Source organism: Protopterus annectens, chromosome 4.part0 (assembly GCF_019279795.1).
Source record: "Protopterus annectens isolate FY-2018-M chromosome 4.part0, PAN1.0, whole genome shotgun sequence".
In the NCBI taxonomy this organism is placed as follows: domain Eukaryota; kingdom Metazoa; phylum Chordata; order Ceratodontiformes; family Protopteridae; genus Protopterus; species Protopterus annectens.
In genome coordinates, this window is record NC_056733.1 from 1,350,392,501 (window position 1) to 1,350,412,500 (window position 20,000).

The window sequence follows — 20,000 nt, forward strand, 5'->3', positions numbered from 1 at the left end:
CTTTGGTTCTGGGATAATAATTTGTACTTTATCATGGCTCAACTGCAAAGTTGTTGCCACTGTTTCACGTTCACTGTAATATAATTGGTAAGTTAAGGGTGTAGCTTATACATCTGTTAGCAGTCCTTTAGTCATGAATGTGGGATGCTGTCAATTTTTTTTGTAGTCTATCCATGCCATTTTTAGATTCTTCTTGTTTTAACAATTCATCATTATGACTTTATTTAAAAACAAATGATCCTTTGTTTCATATGACTCCTTTTGTTCTATTGTCATGACTGAGTTTTCTTCTAAATGACTATAAACTGCGTTGGCATCAGTTTACATATTGTTGGAAGAGACGTTATTGGTGTACAGTTTTTAGGATAGCTTGTAAATTCAGTCTAAAGAAGAGTATTGTTTTTCCTGTTGGTAATATGTGTTTGGAGTGTGCATATAAGTAGTTCCTAATCAGGGCTAAATCTTCATGTAATTACATTAATACTTTGCAGTAGAAGTTAGGTACTGCATCTGGACCTGGGGTTTCCATTTAGGAGCTTTTCTTAATTTTGTTTCACTTTCTCTGGCCATTTCATTCCATTTCATATGCAGTACATTTGAATTTCGTACTATTTTTTTTTTTTTACTTCTTAAATCTATTCAGCCTCTTTGTTATGTTCCACAGGGTCTTCATATATATTTATCCAAAATGTGTCTATTTCTTCTTTTTTTAGATGTGTGTTTTGATTCCTTTTGTTTTGTTTCCCAGTTCTCTGTAAAACATTTTTGGGTCATCAGTGAATTGCTTATTTTGTACTTTTCCTTTATATTTATCTGAATATCTTCTGATTTTCTTTTTTTACCTATGCTGATATCGTTAGTTTAATATATGCAATTGTGCACTATAGATCCAGGTCTGTTCTAACACTGCGCATTGCTTTTATCATGTCTATCTTTCTAAGTACTTTTGTTAATCTGTTCCCTCTTTGTAATTTTCTAACAGTGATACTTCTTGTCTTCACTGATTTATAGTTTTCTCTATTAGATACTTCCACAATGGCATTTGATTTATTCCCTTCTTTTCCCCTTATTGCCACATGTTTTGAGGTAAGACTATATCTATTATTAATTCTGATGCATAATAATATTTACTTATTTTATATCATATGAATTTTTGCTATAGTCTTGATAACTGTATTCATTTATTTTATCAGACTAAACAAAGGTGCCACAAGCTAATCTAAACATACTTCTGGAAATCCTTTACAAATTATGACATAATAGCAAGGATCCAAACACAAGTTTGAATCTCCTTTATGAATTTTGCTCTGCTCAATAAATAAAGGAGATCCCCAACATTAAATCACATAATGGATCTGTAAGAAATGGTAAAACATGAACTATCAAACAGCAATAAACTCTGAATCACTAACAAATGCATTTCAAATAACCAGTGGATGACTATCTCCCAATCCTTTCAATTATTTCCAAAGTCTGACCTTGAAGAATGAAATCTGAGACTCATTCCGTTGTAAATTATTGAGAAGTATAACCAAATGAAATAAACTCTGAATCACTAACAAACACATTTCAAATAAGCAGTGGATGACCATCTCCCAAGCCTTTCAATTATTTCCAAAGTCTGACCTTGAAGAATGAAATCTGAGGCTCATCCCTTTGTAAATTATTGAGAAGTATAACCAAATGAAATAAACTCTGAATCACTAACAAACACATTTCAAATAAACAGTGGATGACCATCTCCCAAGCCTTTCAATTATTTCCAAAGTCTGACCTTGAAGAATGAAATCTGAGGCTCATCCCATTGTAAATTAATGAAAAGTATAACCAAATGAAGGTGAACCATGACGAGATAAGTCATCTTTTAAATGTGTATTAAATACTTGATCATTAACTAAAAAAAAAAACACAGGGAAAGGAAATATCAAGCTTTCAATATTAAAAGGGCCGAACATGTATGTAGGACAATGCAACAACACATTGGTCAAATTAAGGGGTTACTGATCTGTTCTATGACATGATGACCTTTACTTGATTAGTCAGACTTTAACTTATAAATCTCAACTTTAATAGCAATATCAACCACTGAGACTTGCCTCTGACTCAAAGAGCCAGCAGCGTGCTAAAAGGAATGCCCCTGCATACCACCATATAAATAATGTACCCCAGAACACAAACGTCTAATAATTAGGTGATGCTGCATGCACATATACTAAAATATATTTCAGGAAATATTGACCTATGGGTTATCAATACTCTGAGTGATTTCCTTTAAATCTATTACAAATCTTTGATATTTTAGTCAAGAAATTATGTTAGTTACATCCTTGAGATCAAAGACTTTAAAACTAAACTAAGCACAGGTAAGGTCCTCTCGCAGATAAAGGAGCTTCAACTCTGGTCAAACAAGATGCTAAGTAACATAAAATTAATTAAACTGACCAACATCTCTCTTCCTTAGGAAGAGCCATTCCAGATTAACTGAAGATTTTGCTAGATACTCTCTAGGCCTTCTTGATAAAAAAGGCCCACAAGTATCATGCTATTCCTCTCTAATCAACTAAAGCTTGTCTGGGATGCTGGTGGATAAAGCAGCTATGACATGAAACAACTGAGAGAACCTGGACACCTGCAAATGAAAATCAGCTAGAATATTGTGATTGCCTGAGATATTCTCTGCAGAAAAAGATAATTAGGACAGGTATATTTTGCAGAGAGCACTGCTGCTATAGAACAGACTCCTCATGCACATAATACAAAGTTTATCTCTGTCAATTTTCAAGCACAACTTAAATCTATGGATTGGGAAACAGAAAATGTACCCCAGGACTGCCCCCTGTACTACTAATGGACATATGCAGCTCCTTATGCTTTGTCTCATGCATAGGTCCCCTCAAATTATTTATGATATACTCCCAGTTATTCTAATTAGGGATAATATGTAATTATCAATCATGGGATGGTAAGACTAATCTATAGACAAATGGGATAGGTTATTCCAATCACAAAAAGGGAAATTAACTCAGTTTAAAATGGCCCACAGTGGTAACCAGCCTAGTACTTACCTATGAACCTATGAAACTATAATGTGTAAACTGAGCAACAATAGGCACACACTACACTCACACACATTTAGATGACTTCTTGATCAAAACGTGAACAACAGCCTTGTTATCAGATTAAAATTCACTTCCTCTTTGCAAAGTTGCTGTTGCCTTACAAGCACTGAAACCTATATAGGCATTACTTGTGAATTAATGATGACCTTCATCCTAGCCTTAGTCCAGTAAGGATGCCAGGCTGTTGAGTACCCCTGTCCCATAAAATAACCTTCCATTCCCGATCCCCTGCTGCATCTGTACATAACTGACAATTGTACACTTGGCACCAATTGTACCTGACAAAATTATCTATCATTAAAACTTACCAAATGATTTAACAAAAAGACATGATCCACCCTCCCATAATCCTGACACTAAAGTCTCTCTTGGGACCAACCCACAGTAAAATGGCTAAACATCTGAATAACGAGTTACCTGAGACCCAGCCCTAGGAACATTTCTCAGCAGGCCACAGAATTGCATACATTGCCCAACAGTAACATTTTTGTGTCAGACAAGAAAGAAATGAATACAAGATGTAAGGCTCTCCAGCTTTTCCTCTTGTATTCTATGTGTAAAGGAAAGCATATCTAATCTTGGCTTTAAAACTGTAAGTATCTTATTATAACCTTCTGTTTTACATGCAGCAGGAATACCTAAATCTGATTACAAAAATCCAAAAATGTAGAAAGACCCTTCCTGATAGTCATCTCTCCTCTTCTCAATAAACAATTAGTACACAGCATGCTGTAATGGTGACCTCTGCTCCCAATACCACTGCAAGGCTGAAATAAACTTTAAAACGGTGGCTTAAGCTACTGAATAACCCATGGGCATAGCCAAGTCATAGGATCATAGGAAGTTACTAGGCTATTGGCCCTGAGGACCTTACAAGCCTAGCCAAGAATTTAACCCATGTTTTGGCAAGTCAGCATCCAATACCCCTGTCCAGCAGGGACACAGGTGGAATCTCAGTGGTGTATTTTCTATTCCAATCCAGTTATCCAGGTTGTGCTTAAAAAGGGTTAATGAGGTACTCTGCTTGATATGGAGAGGGAATCTGTTCCACAAAAGGGAGATCCTCTAGGACATAAATCTGTTCTGCCAACAAGTCCTATTGATGTCAAAGACCAGGTTGAGGTCATGTGTGTGGGTTACTCGAATGGAGCTTGACTTGTAGATATGCAGCAGTCCCATCAAGCCGCGGTCTGAGATTGCTTTGTGTGCCAGACAGAGGTCACCTCTGAGGAGTCTGTATGAGACTGAGCAGAGGGACAGAGCTTTTAGCCTATCTGTGTAGGGTAGATGTTTGAGGCCCTGGATTCTCCTGGTGAGGAACCTCTGTGGTCTCTCCAGCTGCTGCATGTGCTCTGTGAGGCACATGCCGAAAGGGGCATTATACTCAATAATGGGTCTTATATGGGAAGAATAAAGGGCTGTGTTGACCTCCTTGTGCCTGGATGAGATACCCTTACTAATGAGATGGGCCATGTAGAAACCTTTCCATACAATGGAAGCAGTATGGTGGTCAAAAGTCAGTTTGCCAAAAACCTGGGTGCCCAAGTTGCTCAAACTGCATATTCAGGTGATGCAAATAATTATTGAAAACAGAGAGAAAATAGAAGGCAGACTCTATCAAGTTAGGATAGTTAGGAGTTCTTAAAATGACAAGTGAATTGAATAAAATCATCTAATGAAACAATATACTTTAGCATATCTTGTGCTTTTATCATCCTTACAGAAATGCCACCTGTAAATAAGAGATGGTGAAATAACTGGAATACCCATCTCTCCTCTTTGGTAGCAAACCAATGGAGAGACTCTGAAACCTCAAATGGGGAATGCTGGAAAGTGATTGCTAATCTTTCTTTCTAAATTTCTGTGTAGAACAAATCCTTTAATATCTACGCTTACCCCTACAAAGACTTCAAATTCTTTTAACTTGACTCTTCAGAAAGTCCTTTGAATTGTCAGCCAAAACATCTATTTTAATGAAGGAATGACTCTGCAAGAGTTTACCTAAATCCCAGGAGGAGGAGCTCAAGCTGTTGGAGCCTAGAACAGAAGCCTTACTTTGAAAACTGGAGTTACCAACACTACTGTCCCCTATACTAATAATTACTGGATTGGATTGAGCCTATTATGAAGAGGGCAAGCCATTGTCAACCTATAACTGGAAAGACTTGGATTTGTTCTCCTCAACTGTTCATTCCTCTGTGTATGTCTGTACCATGGGGGGAATTCAATAGGTACATCTATTTCAGTGGGAGTAGTGCGATCTTTCCTTGTCCTGTGCTCAGCCCTTTTTGGGCTGGTGCTTCTGGCTTAATTAATTGCCAGCTGCCCTGTATGCAATGGCTTGAGGAGAATCTGAAGATTCCTCCACTCCCTTCATTAGCTAATAAAAAATGAATACAGTGAGACAAATTCACCCCCAACACAGTACTGTAGTGACCTCTGTTAGAACTCCCACAACAAGGCCATGCTAAGAAGGCCATAATACTAAAAGGGATGGGGGGACATTATTATGTACAATGTCTCTTAAAGAGAATTTAACTCTACACCTAAATGACAGAGCAGTGTGCTACTAACCCCTAAGGCCTATACACTAATGTGATTGAAATGTGCTGGTAAAACAGTAACATTGATTAATATAATATCGTATTCATAAATATAGGCTAACTAAACTGCTTCCAATAACTAAATTAGAATTATTATACCTTACTGTAAAATTAATGAAGACATTTATCCTAACTTATAATAATCACAGACGAAATGACCATACAGTCTTGGTCATTTCCTCTGTCATTTATCCTAATTTATAAGCAAGACTGTATGAAACCATCTATCAACTATTACCATTAAAAAAATTACAATTAACTGACAGCACAAAATGAACTCTGAATAGAATTAACAAAACTACAGGTAGGCAATGTATTATTTTAAAGAATGGGTCCCCTTCTGAAACCCGAATGTTCACTTACTCGACTGTTAAAATGCCAAGAGAAAAAGACTGATGACCAAACAACACCGATGTCCCTGAACATTGACTTTCCACTGCAGGTAAATAATGGCTTGGCCACCCTGTTGAACTTTGCCCCTTACTCCCACGGTAGTGCAATCTCAGAGTTGGTATATTTACTTAGGAGGGTTTGGTTTTCTTCGGTTTACATTTTTGTTTAAGATGGCCAAGCGGTTACTTACCTGGAGTGGTAAGTTGGTGTTCTGGGACATCAGTGTGCTGGTTCTGTTGGCCTTTTCATCTCGGTGTTATGTGTTTCGGGTAAGTGAGATTTCATTCTTGTAACTATATATAGATATATGTATTGCTAATACCTTCATTTTCATAATAAAAACTCCAGTGCAAATCAAACTAAGGACTACTTGAGTACAAAGCCAACAACTTACCATTTGGAGGAACTAATGCAGTAAATAAGGTTAAATTAAGCAAATTGTAACATACGTTTATGATATTATCATACAGCTAATGATCCTATTGCCAATATTTTGAAAGAAATACCAAAGACAAAAATATAAGGAGACAAAGAAGAACATAACCAAGTTTATTTCAAATGCTGTGCTATTTCTAAAATCTGAGATAAAACGGTAAACTACTGTTAGTTGTCAATGACAAACAGCTACTCCGTCCAAGTCAGACTTAGTCTTACTCAAAGTGGTATTCATATTCATCATTATTAATTTCCAAAGAAATAAAGGCATGGAAGTCTGGGAAGGGTCTGATAAGAAAGCTCCTTTGGGCTGCCTTGTATAATTTATTTTTTATATAAAAATCAGATTAGATCATTTAAAATAATATTTCCATACATAATCATATATGCGCAACCATCACATATTTATATCATTTATTTACCATATTTATTAATTAACTTTAAATCTTTTCTTGTCATCTTTTATTTCTCTCTGTCTCTCTCTTTTTTATTCCTTTTTTGTTGCCTAAAGCTAATAATGTTAATTTAGGTGCTAAGAGGACATGCTAACTACCAAAGTACAGGAAGTAAAGGTGCATACCCATGTCCTGTCAGAGAATAAACACTTTTAAACAGTAATTCCCACCTTTGAGCACAGCCTATAGGTTAACAGTGCTTGAATGTGAGGGTGGCCTTGGACCTATAAAATCTGAAGTAATGAAATTAGCAAGAAAGCCTGAAAGTATGGATCAGGCACTTAATGAAAACTTGATCTAATATAACCATCGTTCAGACACTGTTTCAGTCTCCAGAACCCCATCACTTCATGGAAAATTGTAAAGTAAAAGCAGCTGAATTCATTGTGTTACATAGACTGACAGAATCCAAGAGACCAACTAAATAAATTAGACATACTACTTAACCCCCTGAAGCTGCCATCACAGTTCAGAAAAAATAAATAAACAAATAGGGGGGAAACCACTGATGAGAACAATCAGCCAACACCAGGAAGAGGTAGTTACAGTAATTAATAAAACATAATAAATATAAATTCAGTTTACACAAGATCTTCTACCTTACTTTGGTTGTGGGCTAGCAGCTGCTAATTATTACAGCCAAATGACACCAGCTGCCTGCTGCAAGGGGGTTAGGTCCGATTCTGAGCACTGTGTAAGAGACCAAGCTGTTTGTGCTGCAGACTACCATTTCAACTTAGTGAGTCCATAACATAACTGCACTTAATGAAAAACACAGAAATGAATATTTTGCAGGAGGTACCCATGCCTCTTTCAGCTTCTACACCTCCTTACTGAAACACGTTGATCTGAAGATACACCAGTGTCATAGAGATGATTAACTTTCTGTGTAGAAGTAGTTGCAATAATGGTTAGCTTGAGTTTCCTAACATAAGCAAAGCAAGCAGTGACTGAATAAAATACTAAACTAAAACAGTAAATGTTAGCTCTATATATATATATATATATATATATATATATATATATATATATATATATTTATATAAAGGATTCTCAGAAGTATTAGTTATAAAGCTCTTAAAAAAGTGGGCAATTAAGTTTTTTTGTCATTCAAATGTAGTAACCAGTAGGTATAACAATCGGGAATCAAATTAAAGCATATGACAGGCATCTATAGGGATATGAGAAAACCAGGAATTAAGCCTAAAGTCACAATGGAATAAAAGCATATGACAGGCATCTATAGTGATTTGAAAAAAACAGGAATTAAGCCTAAAGTCACAATGGAAATGACAATATCTCACGGTTTCAATTTAGACACTGCACTAGGATACTCCCCTCAGATTTCAGACCTGCTCCATTTAGGTGTATAGGTTTTCTTTACTGAAGGTACATACAGTATTAAATGAAAGAAATAACCATCTATGAAAATACTTTTTCATAAGCTGTATAGGGACTAGGACTGGAAAGTGTTCTATTCTTAGAAACAAGAAGTGCTTCTCCTTCTGATTACCTATTATGATTTTAAAAGCTAGTGTCATGATTTGTTATGCACACAGATTGAAAGATATGATCATGGACAGGTGACAAGTGAAAGCTAATATGTACAGGGGGGAAATGACAATATTTACAAAAAGTAAGACTAGTGCAATAATTATTTTCCACATTAGGATGTCAAGTAAAACATTGTGCCAGCAGAGATGTATGTTAATATGTGAGGCAAAGCACACACAAAAAAAACATGTTATTTGCATTAAACAAGAATTAAAGTAGCCGGGGTGTGTAATTCTCAAAATAACTATAGTTTAAGGACAAAGCAAAATATCTGCCTGACCAAATAAAGGTCATGGGAGGTGTTTGATATGTCACAGAATGAGGAAAAAATATATAAAATATGTTTAGCAAGAAATATCTTTAACAAAACAAGTAGAAGAGATTATCCAAAGAAATTAGGATATTTTAATGTCCAGCAAGCAAGTCAGATAAAGGCTCTTTCAGACCATACTTTATTAATACGCATTCCAAAAGCTTAAGGTAATTATTAGCATATGGTAGATATCAATGCATTTATTTAACAGGCATGTGTGCATGTCATTGTTGTGATACATATTCATAAATACTTGCAAGGCTATTGGTCAGATAGGATCTCAACCTACCTTGCTTTACATTTCCATTATAGTTTTTCGCCTTTATATTTTGCATATGAATAATGCAAAGATGGGACAAACAAGGATAAGTTGGGACATTTGCATGTTCCCCTATCCATGAGGGACAGGGATACTAAACCAGGTATGAATTTGCAGTTACCCATCCATCCATCCAAATTACATTTTAATGGCGTATCAGAAGTACTTTGCTTTATGTGGAATGGAAGACAGTTTCATAAAATAGGTATTCTCAATGATACATACTTATTCTTTCAACATCTTCTATTTATTTTGCAAAAGAGATTGAGATCACATGAGTGGATGTTTATGATATCATTGGACTTGCAAATATGTAATAGGGTCTGTTGAAACTCTATATGCAAGGCGGAGGTTGCCTCTCAGTAACTTGTCTGATACTGAGAAGACAGACAAGGCACAGAAATAGTCTGTACAGTTTTTATAATATAGGTCTTTATTTTTTAGTGAGAAAGCCTTGAGGTTTTAACAGCTGTGACAAGTGTTTGGACAGGCACATACAGAAAGGTACATTATATTCATTGATCACCCTAATGAGTGTTGAGTATCTTGGAATGATTATATTCAGAGATCTTGGCATAATACTTTTAAATATAAGCTGTTGGATGAAAAATGACTTCTTTACAACAGTGGATATGTAGCAATCAAAGGACAGTGATTGTCAGCATAGGTTTCCAGATTCCCAACTACAGCATAAGTTTTCAGTGTCAATGTGATGATTACAAATGGAATCATATTTGATGAATGATACAGTTACACACTTTTTAGCATTAAGTTTTAGTCCATGGTTTTGACATGAACTATTTGCTCAGGACAGGCCCTTTTGGAGGATTTTGGTGTCCCCTGGGGGGGGGGGGTTTATGATGGCACCAAGTTTAAAGTTGCCTGCCAACATGGTCATCTTCAAAACTTTGATATTAGCTTTGACCTCCAAAAAGTAAATGCCAAAGAAGTATGGCCCAAGGCTCTAACCCAAGGATACTGCTAGTTGCAGGTCTTCTGGAAAAAGTACAGCTAACTCTCTGGGTTCTGTTTGTGATCCAGTTTGCTATTAAATGAGTTACACAGGAGCCAATATTTAGCTGGCAGAGTATGTCAATCTGCATGCGGAATGGTATTGAAGGCCTTTGTGAAGTCTAGATATGTGATGTGCACTGTTTTGCTCTCATCCATTCTTTCAGTAACTCTTCAAAGAAGAAGTTTAAGACATTATCATACAGTTATAGGACCTGCCTTCTATGATTGCAAACTGAATTGGTACAGTCTATAGATTACCTGTATCCTTATTTACTAATCCCATAATGTTCCTTTTTATAGCCTTGCAGATGAGACTGTCTATAATTACTGGGGTCTGTTGAAGGCCCACCTTTGTTCAAGGACAAAACTGTTGCTATTCCCTCATTTATCCAGGATGAAGCCTGTTTGGAGGGTGATACCAAACAGCTTTTGTAGGGAATCAGACAAGTCATGTTTCAGGCTGACCAGCTGGCAGTCTGGTATTTTACCTGATTCCATAGGCATAGTGTTTTTGGCCTTAGATAGCACCTTGGGAATTCAACACAAATATAAGCATATTTGTTGTCATATTAAGGCTGGTCATTGTTTTCAACACCATAAAACCTTATAAAAATGTATTTTACAGGTAAAGTAGACTATAACAGGCCAGTTGTTAGTCCATGCAACTATCTGCATAGGTTCATAGGTTCATAGGTAGGTACTAGGCAATCGGCCCAAGGGCCTAAGTAAGCCTAGCCAACAAGGTTCCCTGGCTTATGCCACCCAAGAAACTTATTTTCCTGTGCCCCTGTCGAGCAGAGCCACATAAGTGATCCCTGGGGTGTATTTCCTATTCCCATCCACTCATCAAGATTTTTCTTGAAGAGTGCTAATGAGGAACTTTGCTTGACATAGATGGATAGCTTGTTCCAGAGTATGGGAAGTCTCTGGGACAGGAATCTATCCCTTCAGCATGTCTTTTTTATTGTGGTGACAAGGTTTAGGTCTCTAAAGCGTGTAGCTCGGAGGGATTGGGATTTCTTTAGATGTAGCATGTCCAACAGCTCTGGGTTTGACACAGCTTTATATGTTAGGCAGAGATCACCTTGGAGTAAGAGATATGCTATGGAGTAAAGCTGGAGTTTTTTGAGACGGTCAGTGTAGGGCATCTGTTTGAGGCCAGTAATCCCCTTTGTGAGGTACTTCTGTGGCCTTTCCAGCTAATGCAGATGTCTTGTGAGGTACATTCCAAAAGGGGCGTTGTACACTATAATGGGTCTAATGAGTGCTGAGAAGAGGGGAACAATGACCTCTTTTTTTCTGGATGAGAACCCTTTTGTGATGAGGTGTGCCATGTAGAAGGATTTCCTGACCACTGTGATGATGTGATTATCAAAGGAGAGACTACTGTCCACCTGGGTCCCAAGGTCTATTATCACACATTCAGCATTAAGTAGACTGCCGCCTATGTGGTAGTTCATGGGTACAGAGTTTTTACCAAAGGGGATGACAATGCACTTTTTGGCAATGAGATTGAGGCCATGGATCTGACACTGGGCATCTGTCTCAGTGAGGCCCTTCTGTAGGATGTCCACATCATTTGGGGACTCAACTATGGCTCCTAGTTTGCAGGCATCTGCAAACTTAATTAGCCAAAAGATTTCTGTGTTAGCCTGTACTTCAGAGAAGTAGATACCAAACAGGAGAGGTCCCAGGACTGAACCCTGTGGTACTCCACTTGTCACTGGTTTGAGCTCAGATTTGGACTCTGCAACTTTTACAGTGTGGGTTCTGTCAATGAGCCAGTTGGAAACCCATCTTGTGACATAGGGATTTATACCTAGTTTAGTTAGTTTAGCTATAATTCCAGAATGGGGGATTGAAAGACTTGGTGAGGTCAAGATAGGCTGTGTGAACCACCTTACCCTCGTCTACAGCTTTGGTGACTGCCTCAAAGAAGTCAGTCAGGTTTAGGAGGCATGATCTGCCTTTCACAAACCCAATCTGGGTGGGGTCCAGAGTTTGTAGGTTACCAATGTCTTTGTTTATGAGTTCCATGATGATACGTTCCATGGCCTTACAGACAAGGCTTGTCAGGCTAATAGGGCGATAATTCCCGGGATCAGTGGTGGCTCTCCCTTTGGGGAGTGGGATAACTGTTGTTGTGCACCATTCAGTGGGCATAAAACCTGATGTGAGACTGTGATTGAACCTGGTGCTTAGGTGGGGAGCCTGTTTGTTCTGAAGTTCGTGTAAAACGCAGCCTGGAATGTTGTCTGGTCCCATGGATGCTGTGTTTTTGGCTTTAGAGAGTGCAGCTTTTACCTGCGTAGTTGTGATTACAAAGACTCTGCATTCTTCCTGTACAGATATGGGTTCTTTAGGGGGTGAGAGGGGGTAAAGTTAGCACTGAACCTATCTGCTAGAATGTTGGCAATATCAGTTGGTTCTGTAATTTTCGTGCCATTGTGCTGTAACTCGGAGCAAATCTGGGTGTTGCCATTGAGATTCTTGACATAGCTATAGAATGCTTTGTGGTTGTCCCTAGAATCAGTGGTGAGTTTGTTTTTGGAGCTAGCTTTGGAGGATCTTATAAGGGATCTCAGCTTCTTACTGAGGCTGACCAGGGAACTCCTCCACTCATGGGATTTTACTCTCTTTTGTAATAGTTTCTTCCTTCTGTTGTAGAGTTTGTTTATGGCAGGGGACCACCAGATTGGCTTCCTTTTTTTGGAGGATAGCATCTTGGTTCTGTTTGGGATAGCATGATCCATGCACTCGTGTAAGTTCTTATAGAGTGCATCTGTGTAGGATTCAGCAGTTGTAACTGTATTGTCCATCTACATGGGTGTCATGAAGTTCGCCACTTCTGTCTTAAGAAGCATGAAGTTGGCTTTGGAGAAATGGTTTACCGTGGTTTCCTTAATGGGGGGTGGGATATGGATATCTAGGGTGATTAGCTTATGGTCAGATCTGACCAACGAGGAGTTGACTTCAGGTGTGGAACACTGGTCACTCATGTTAGTAATAACTAGGTCTAGGATATTGTTGCCTCTGGTGTGGGTGTGGATAAGTTGATCCAGGGCATTGGAATTTATGAATTCCAGAAAGCGTTGAGCAAACAAGTTGGTACATGAGTAGTTTTCCCAGTTAAAGGTGGGGTAGTTGAAATCACCAATTATTAGGGTGTTTGGTTGAACCTTAATATTTTCCAGCATATCAAGAAAAGAGGAGTGGGAATCCTGGGGCATGGTGGGGGATCTGTAGCAAGATACAATTTGGATTGCAGTTTTGCCCAAAGTTAGTTGCACTTGGATAACCTCAGATGCATTATGCTGAGCAACTAGCCTGGAGATGTGGATATCCTTAATGAATATGGACACACCTCCACCTTTGGTGTTCCAGTTCAGGTTAGGTGGCCGAAAAGTGTGGTATGAGTTATAGCCTGGTAATGCAGGGGTGCTCTCTGGAGCCTTGAACCAGGTCTCAGTCACTGCACAGATATCAATGTTCTCCATTTTAAGGAGTGCCTCAAGGGAGTGCATTTTGAGATTTAGACTTTTAGCATTGAGTAGCATTACCCTCAGTTTTTGCTTGCCTGTTCCTGTTGCTGATGAATTTATCATTTGAACCTTGCCTTAAAAAGGCACTATAGGGGCAGCAAGAACCTTAGCCAGTATCTGGAATCCCAGGGGTGACAGGTGCAGGCCATCTCTGGCAAAGCATCGTGGTCTGTCAACCATGTCATCCCAGGCAGACAGATACTGGAACCCCTTAGAATGACACCAGCAGCTTAGCCAATTGTTGAAGTCAGTAATTTTGTCCTTGTACTGTGGTATCATTGTGCGGGCCGCGGTGGTGGTGCTGCGGTAACGTTGTCACCTCACAGTAAGACGTTGTCCTGTTCGATTCTCAGCTAGAGCATCTTCTGTGTGGAGACATGCGTGAATGGGCATACCTTCGTTGAAGGTTGTGCATCATTGCCGGCAACTCGGCACATAAAAATCTATTGCCAATCATTAGCGGACTGGAGTTTCACTGTGGCGACCCCTAACTGGGAAAAGCCAAAAGACACAACAACAACTGTGGTATCATTCTGGGTGATGGCAGGATGCTACTCAGCACTAGGGTCATACCTGCCTGGGCTACAAGATCAGAGAGCTCTTCCATATCTTTTTTCATGTAGTCCAGGGAGGTATGTCTCGGGTCATTCACACCAACATGGACAATGACAGAGCCACATTTGTACTTGTTGTGGAGTGACCTGAGTGCATGGGTTATGTGGCGGATCCTGGCACTTGACAGGCACCTGACAGTAACCTTCTCCTTGCTTAGCCTGGTGAGTGGGACATCAGTGTGCCTGACTATAAAGTCACCTATGACTAAAGTATTGGGTACATTGTTTTGCCTTATGGGCTGTGCTTGAGTGGCACACTGAGTCTGTGGGCTATGTGACATTTAGGTTATGTTGGGGGCTGGAGGTTGCTTGTGTTTCTGCTTTGGAGGTCTCTGTTGCTTGAGCAGATTATTAATGAGAACCTCTGTGAATGTTTTTGTGTTTCTATGAGTGGATTTTGGTGGTGTAGGTTTAGTGGGACTATGTGATGAGTGTGTTGTCGTGCAAATGTTTACCTTCTCCTCTTGACTGTCAAGTTCAGTCTTGGATGGAGAGAGCATTACCCTCAGTTTGCTAGATAAGTGCATCTCTCACAGATTGTAGTGTTGGTTGGTAGGAGGAGAGGGTTGTCTGTGTACATGAGGCAATTGCTACATTGTCCCAAGATGCCCAGATTCATCAGATAGAAGGAAGAGGTGTTTTTGGAGTAGTAGGTAAAACTAGCAGAACTTTAAGAATAAAAATATAAAGAAGTAGTGAAATGATATCAGAAAGAAGAAAAGTGTTAATGTTTTACTCAGACATACAGCAAAAGCACATCGCAAGTCTGATTAAATTTTTCAGTGGAGCATGTCTTCAAAAGAAGTAAAACAAGATGGGGCTACAGAAATCAATTGCTGATTTGCGAAACTCACTGGTATGTATATATAAACTGTGAAGTATTTACTCGTTTAAATGACCATACTTCACTGAATCTGTGCAAGCAATTAAAGAGATTTCTAAAATTAAAAAATATATAAGAAAACATTTTAATAGATGGTAGATTTAATATTACAATGTAGTTTTGAATCACATGGATAAGGTTGTTAAAGTATAGATTAATCAATGTTTGCTTATCTTAAATAATAAGCCTGAAGAAAGATACGCTTTGATGTCAGCCTAAAATTACTATCTGTTTACTGTTGTATTTCAATACGTTGTCTTATTTATCATTGTATTTTAATAAAACAGTTCATAGGTGCATAGGAGATTTCCAGGTTAATGACCCCGGCAAGCCTTTTTAAGACTAGCCATGCTTCCCAAATGTATCTGATAAGCTTTGATACACTAGGGTGATTTTAAGGGTTATATGCAAGCCTGATCATGAGTGGTTAAGCATTTATGGGTTGCCTCTGTCTGCTAGACATATTGGTGTCAGAACAGTGGTAAATTTCCAATTCCCCAATCTACTGGTCCAAGTTAGACTTGAACTGAAATAGGGAAGAACTCTGCTTATTGTGGATGGGAAGCTGTTCCAGAGATGGGGTAGTCTTTGAGGCACATACTTGTCCCTCCAACATGTTCTATTTGTGTTGCAGATCCAGTAATAATGGTGCATTTTGCTTTTTTGGACATGCAACAGGTCCTTCAGAGTGGGATCAGAGGATGCTCTGTAAGCCAGGCATAGATCACCTCTCAACCATCCGTAGGAGACTGCATACAGGGACAAGGCTTTAAGGCAGTCCATGAAGAGCATGTTGTTTAGACCACGTATTCTTGTTATTAGGAACCTCTGTGGATGCTCCAGTTGTTGCGTATGCCTGGCCAGGTACATACAAGAGGGGGGACTTTGTACTCAATGATTGGTCTGATAAGGGCCAAGTATCGTGGAAAAATGACATCCTTGGATCTAGATGTGATTTCCTTGTTTATAAATCACACCATATAGAATCATTTCCTTAATACCATAGACACTTGATGGTTAAAGCTAGGTTACTGTCTACATGCATTCCCAAATCCCTGGCTGCTGGGTTTACTCTAAGGGGTGTATTATCAAAATGATAGTTTCCAGTGGTAGCTGTCTTCACAAACAATACTAGTATGCATTTTTTGGTACTGAATTTTTAGACTGTGGCTCTCACACCAGTTATTAATCTGTGTCAGGTCTTCTTGGTGGGTATTTGTGTCATTGGGGATTCCATGACTGCACCTAGCTTCCAATTATTTGCAAACTTGGCCAGACAGAGACCCTTGATGTTGGCCCTAATATAAGAGAAGTAGATGCCAAAAAGGTGCATTTCCAGTACCAAGCCTTGAAGGACTCTAGTAGTGACAGGCTATTAGTGGAGGGACACTCTCCATCTTAAATTCTTGGGTCCTATCTGTGAACTGTCTGGCTCTCCAATTTTTTGAGTTTTTATTTGCAATGCCAGAGTGGGGTATTGTGTCAAATGCTTTGGACCGGTCAGAGTAGGCAGTATGCACCACTCTGCCCTCATCCAATGCTCTGATGACCTTCTAAAAAATGTCTACTAGGTTGAGTAGGTGTGACCTGCCTTTGACAATGGGTGGGATCCAGTGTCTGAAAGTTTCCTGTGTCATAGTTCATCATTTCCATGATAATTCTTTTCATTGATTTGCATATGACACTAGTCAGATTTAAGGGTCTGTACTTACCTGGGTCAGTAGATGGCCTCCCATTGTTCAGAGGAATGAAAGTTGCTGTCTTCCATTCACTTCATAGGTTCATAGATTAGTGCTAGGCTAACTGCTCTTGCGAGACATTTTCAGCCTAGCCATTTATCCCTTGTTGAGACTCAAACCCTGTACCTTGTGTTTGTAAGGCAAACACCTTAACCATTAGGCCACCCTCCCAACCCAAAACCCACTTGGCATGAAGCCTGTCTGAAGGCTGTGCTGAAATAGTGATTCTAGTAGTCTAGATAGGTTGTATTTCATGACATTATTGCGGCCTGTTGTTGCAGTGTTCTTGGCCTTTGAGAGTGGATTGAGGACTTGTTCTCTCGTGACAGCTGGGGGAGTTATGGTTGGTGTTATTTCCTGTGTGGTGTTTGGGAGGGAGAAGAATTAGGACTATCAGCCTACAGACTATTACAAGCATATTTATTTATTGGGAAGGTCTGACTGGGTAATACCCATCTTCAGAGGAGGCCTGGGGAGAAAACCTCCATATGTTATGCAATAACCAAAGGTCAGAATCAAACCCTGTACCTTGTATATGTGAGGTAAAGACTTTAACCATTATGCTAACCTCCCTCTCAGTTCACCATTGTGAACATATGTGAGTGGCTGTTTCTAGATTATTTACCACAGTGGTGGTTGGTGAAGTATTTGTGCTCACTGTGTGCACCCATGTCGATTAATTTGTTTGCTTTTAGACAAGAACTGGTGTATTTTTTTATATCAGTTTAGATCAGACAGGCAGAGTGGACTAAAACCATTATGCTGAGAAGAGCCATTGGAATACAACTATAGTAGATACTGAGATTAGTCCATAAAAGTCTATTTCAAATCAAAGAAGATGGTCTGCTTTAAATCATCCCAAACTACATGCGGGAAATAAAAAACATGCTGACACTCACTCTATAAGGTGACATTCTTAAGCTTTAGGTAAGCTGAAAACAAAAACAGACCAGTCACTATGTCAAAAATACATCAAATGCACTGTCAGATAAAGACCAACCAAAGTAAATCTAATCCAAGTGTATATGATTAGCAGAATTAGAACCTATTATCAAGAAATTATGGACTGAATCAACATCAACATCCATTTGGACATAAATGTGGCAGAGGTAGTTGTGGACATCTACACTGGAAAGTCCAAGTGAAAGCCAAGTATTAATTAAAACAACTAACAAAACGTTATTAGCCACAGTGTCTCAAGTAGTGCAAATTATGCTGAGAATAGTACCACTGCTTTATAAACTGTAAGACAAACTCCAATGAAGCTGGCAAACTCAAACTTGAGAAAACCCACAGGATTCAAAAAGTCTAGGTAGGAGAGTTTACCAGTATAAGCATAATGTGATCATATCAAGAAACATCTGAAAATTAGATGTGAAGCAAGAAATATAAATCCAGGAACTTAAGAAAGTTAATAACAAATGCCCATGCTCTTAAACATGGTAAATGATGTGGGGGTCCATATTAATGTAAACTAGAATTCATTCAAGTTTATATTCAGTGATTTGTTGAACCACCGAGTTATTAGGCAGGTGAGCAGTGGAACAATGCTGACAGCAGAGACTGAACATACAAAAACGAGATCTATGTCAGAGTGATATGGTAGAAGTGAATCGTGATTCTAGCACATTTTATTCAATTTGTGCTAAAAGTGCAAGAAAATGAAAATGAAGACAGAAACAGTAGGTGGTTGAACAAACACAGTACTGACGGTATTTAAAGAGCCTTCTTCATATAATACTAATACATTACCTGCATACTGTGCAAACAAAACATTTAGGGTGATAAGTCCGTCCTAATGCTGAGATAACTTCACCGCTAACAAAATCCCCACAGCTGTCACATCTGGTGCCATACAACTTCTGGTAATCCAAGGTACAGATATATTCCCCATTTTTGAAGAAGAAACCCGACTGGGCAAGGTTGCAACCACATACTGAAAAAAATACAAATAAAATAAAATGGAATAATCACATAACTACTCTAAACGCAGCATCAGTTATATTTTTTTACATATAATTTAAGTTCAGGCCATAAAGCCATACATGCAATAACTGAAAACAATGCTTTAGAAGAAAGAGAAAAATAGGTCCTAAGGTAAATCATGTTACAAATGAGTCAGTTTATGTCCAAACAGTTTGTGATAAAAATGATGCAAACCTTCAAAAATGTAAAAAATGCCAGTTGCCTGTCTAATCTGCAGCTTAGTACAACTGCAATCAGCAATTTGAGTTTAAAACAATGACTTTCTTAACTAATTTTGATTACTGGGTAAATGAACTGGTCTTTTCAGCCACAACCTGAGTTTGAAGGGCATAAGTAACATACATAAAATTTTCACGTACAGATTTTTGACAATTAATTATGGTTAAATACACTACTTACAGTTATAAATGTATGTAGAGTTCACGGTTTACTATCAAATGATTGAAAACCAAAAGACCGAATCCCCAAAAGACTGAAAATTCAAAATACTGAATGATGGAATTTGCCCCTTCTCCACTGTTGTGTGATCTTGGAGTTGGTATATATAGTTAGCAAGGGGTGTGGGGAGGGGTGCAGCCTCCCACATGAGGGGAGCAGGGGGGCTTGCCTCTTGCATTAAAAATGTATTCAGTCTTTTGGTTTTCAGTCATTTGATAGTAAACCAGCGTTCACAGCTGATATATTTAGTTCAGTTAGAACAGGGTGCCCAACGTTTCATGAAAGCTTTTGAGCCAGTGTTTGACATCTACAGGAACTTTGTCTGTCTAGCCTTACCTTCATGTTAAGTGACAAGCAGCTCTACTTCATCACTCCTTATGTCTCTGTGTACATATATGTGTACATGTGGGTGTGTACAGTACATGTGCATTTTTTACACGTGCATTTGGTAATGTCACCATTGCAAGCAGTCACTCATAAAGTAGATATACATGTTTGGTCAACTGCTATTGCTGCCAACTTTCATGTGGCAATGGGTTTTGTTTTATATTCTGCCGTGAAGGTTATTCATTTGTGGAGTTAGTATATATAAA

General features: G+C 38.6%; 1 protein-coding gene across 8 annotated transcripts in view; it reads right to left on the reverse strand.

Annotated features, from left to right (window-relative positions):
- ABLIM3 (actin binding LIM protein family member 3) overlaps positions 1-20,000 on the reverse strand; it is a 3,936,655-nt gene that overhangs the window by 1,782,131 nt on the left and 2,134,524 nt on the right. For all 8 annotated transcript variants that reach the window (XM_044069211.1, XM_044069207.1, XM_044069212.1 and 5 more), the window contains exon 3: positions 18,736-18,919. In XM_044069211.1, the coding sequence (XP_043925146.1) occupies positions 18,736-18,919 (184 nt within the window). The remainder of the gene's footprint in view (positions 1-18,735; positions 18,920-20,000) is intronic.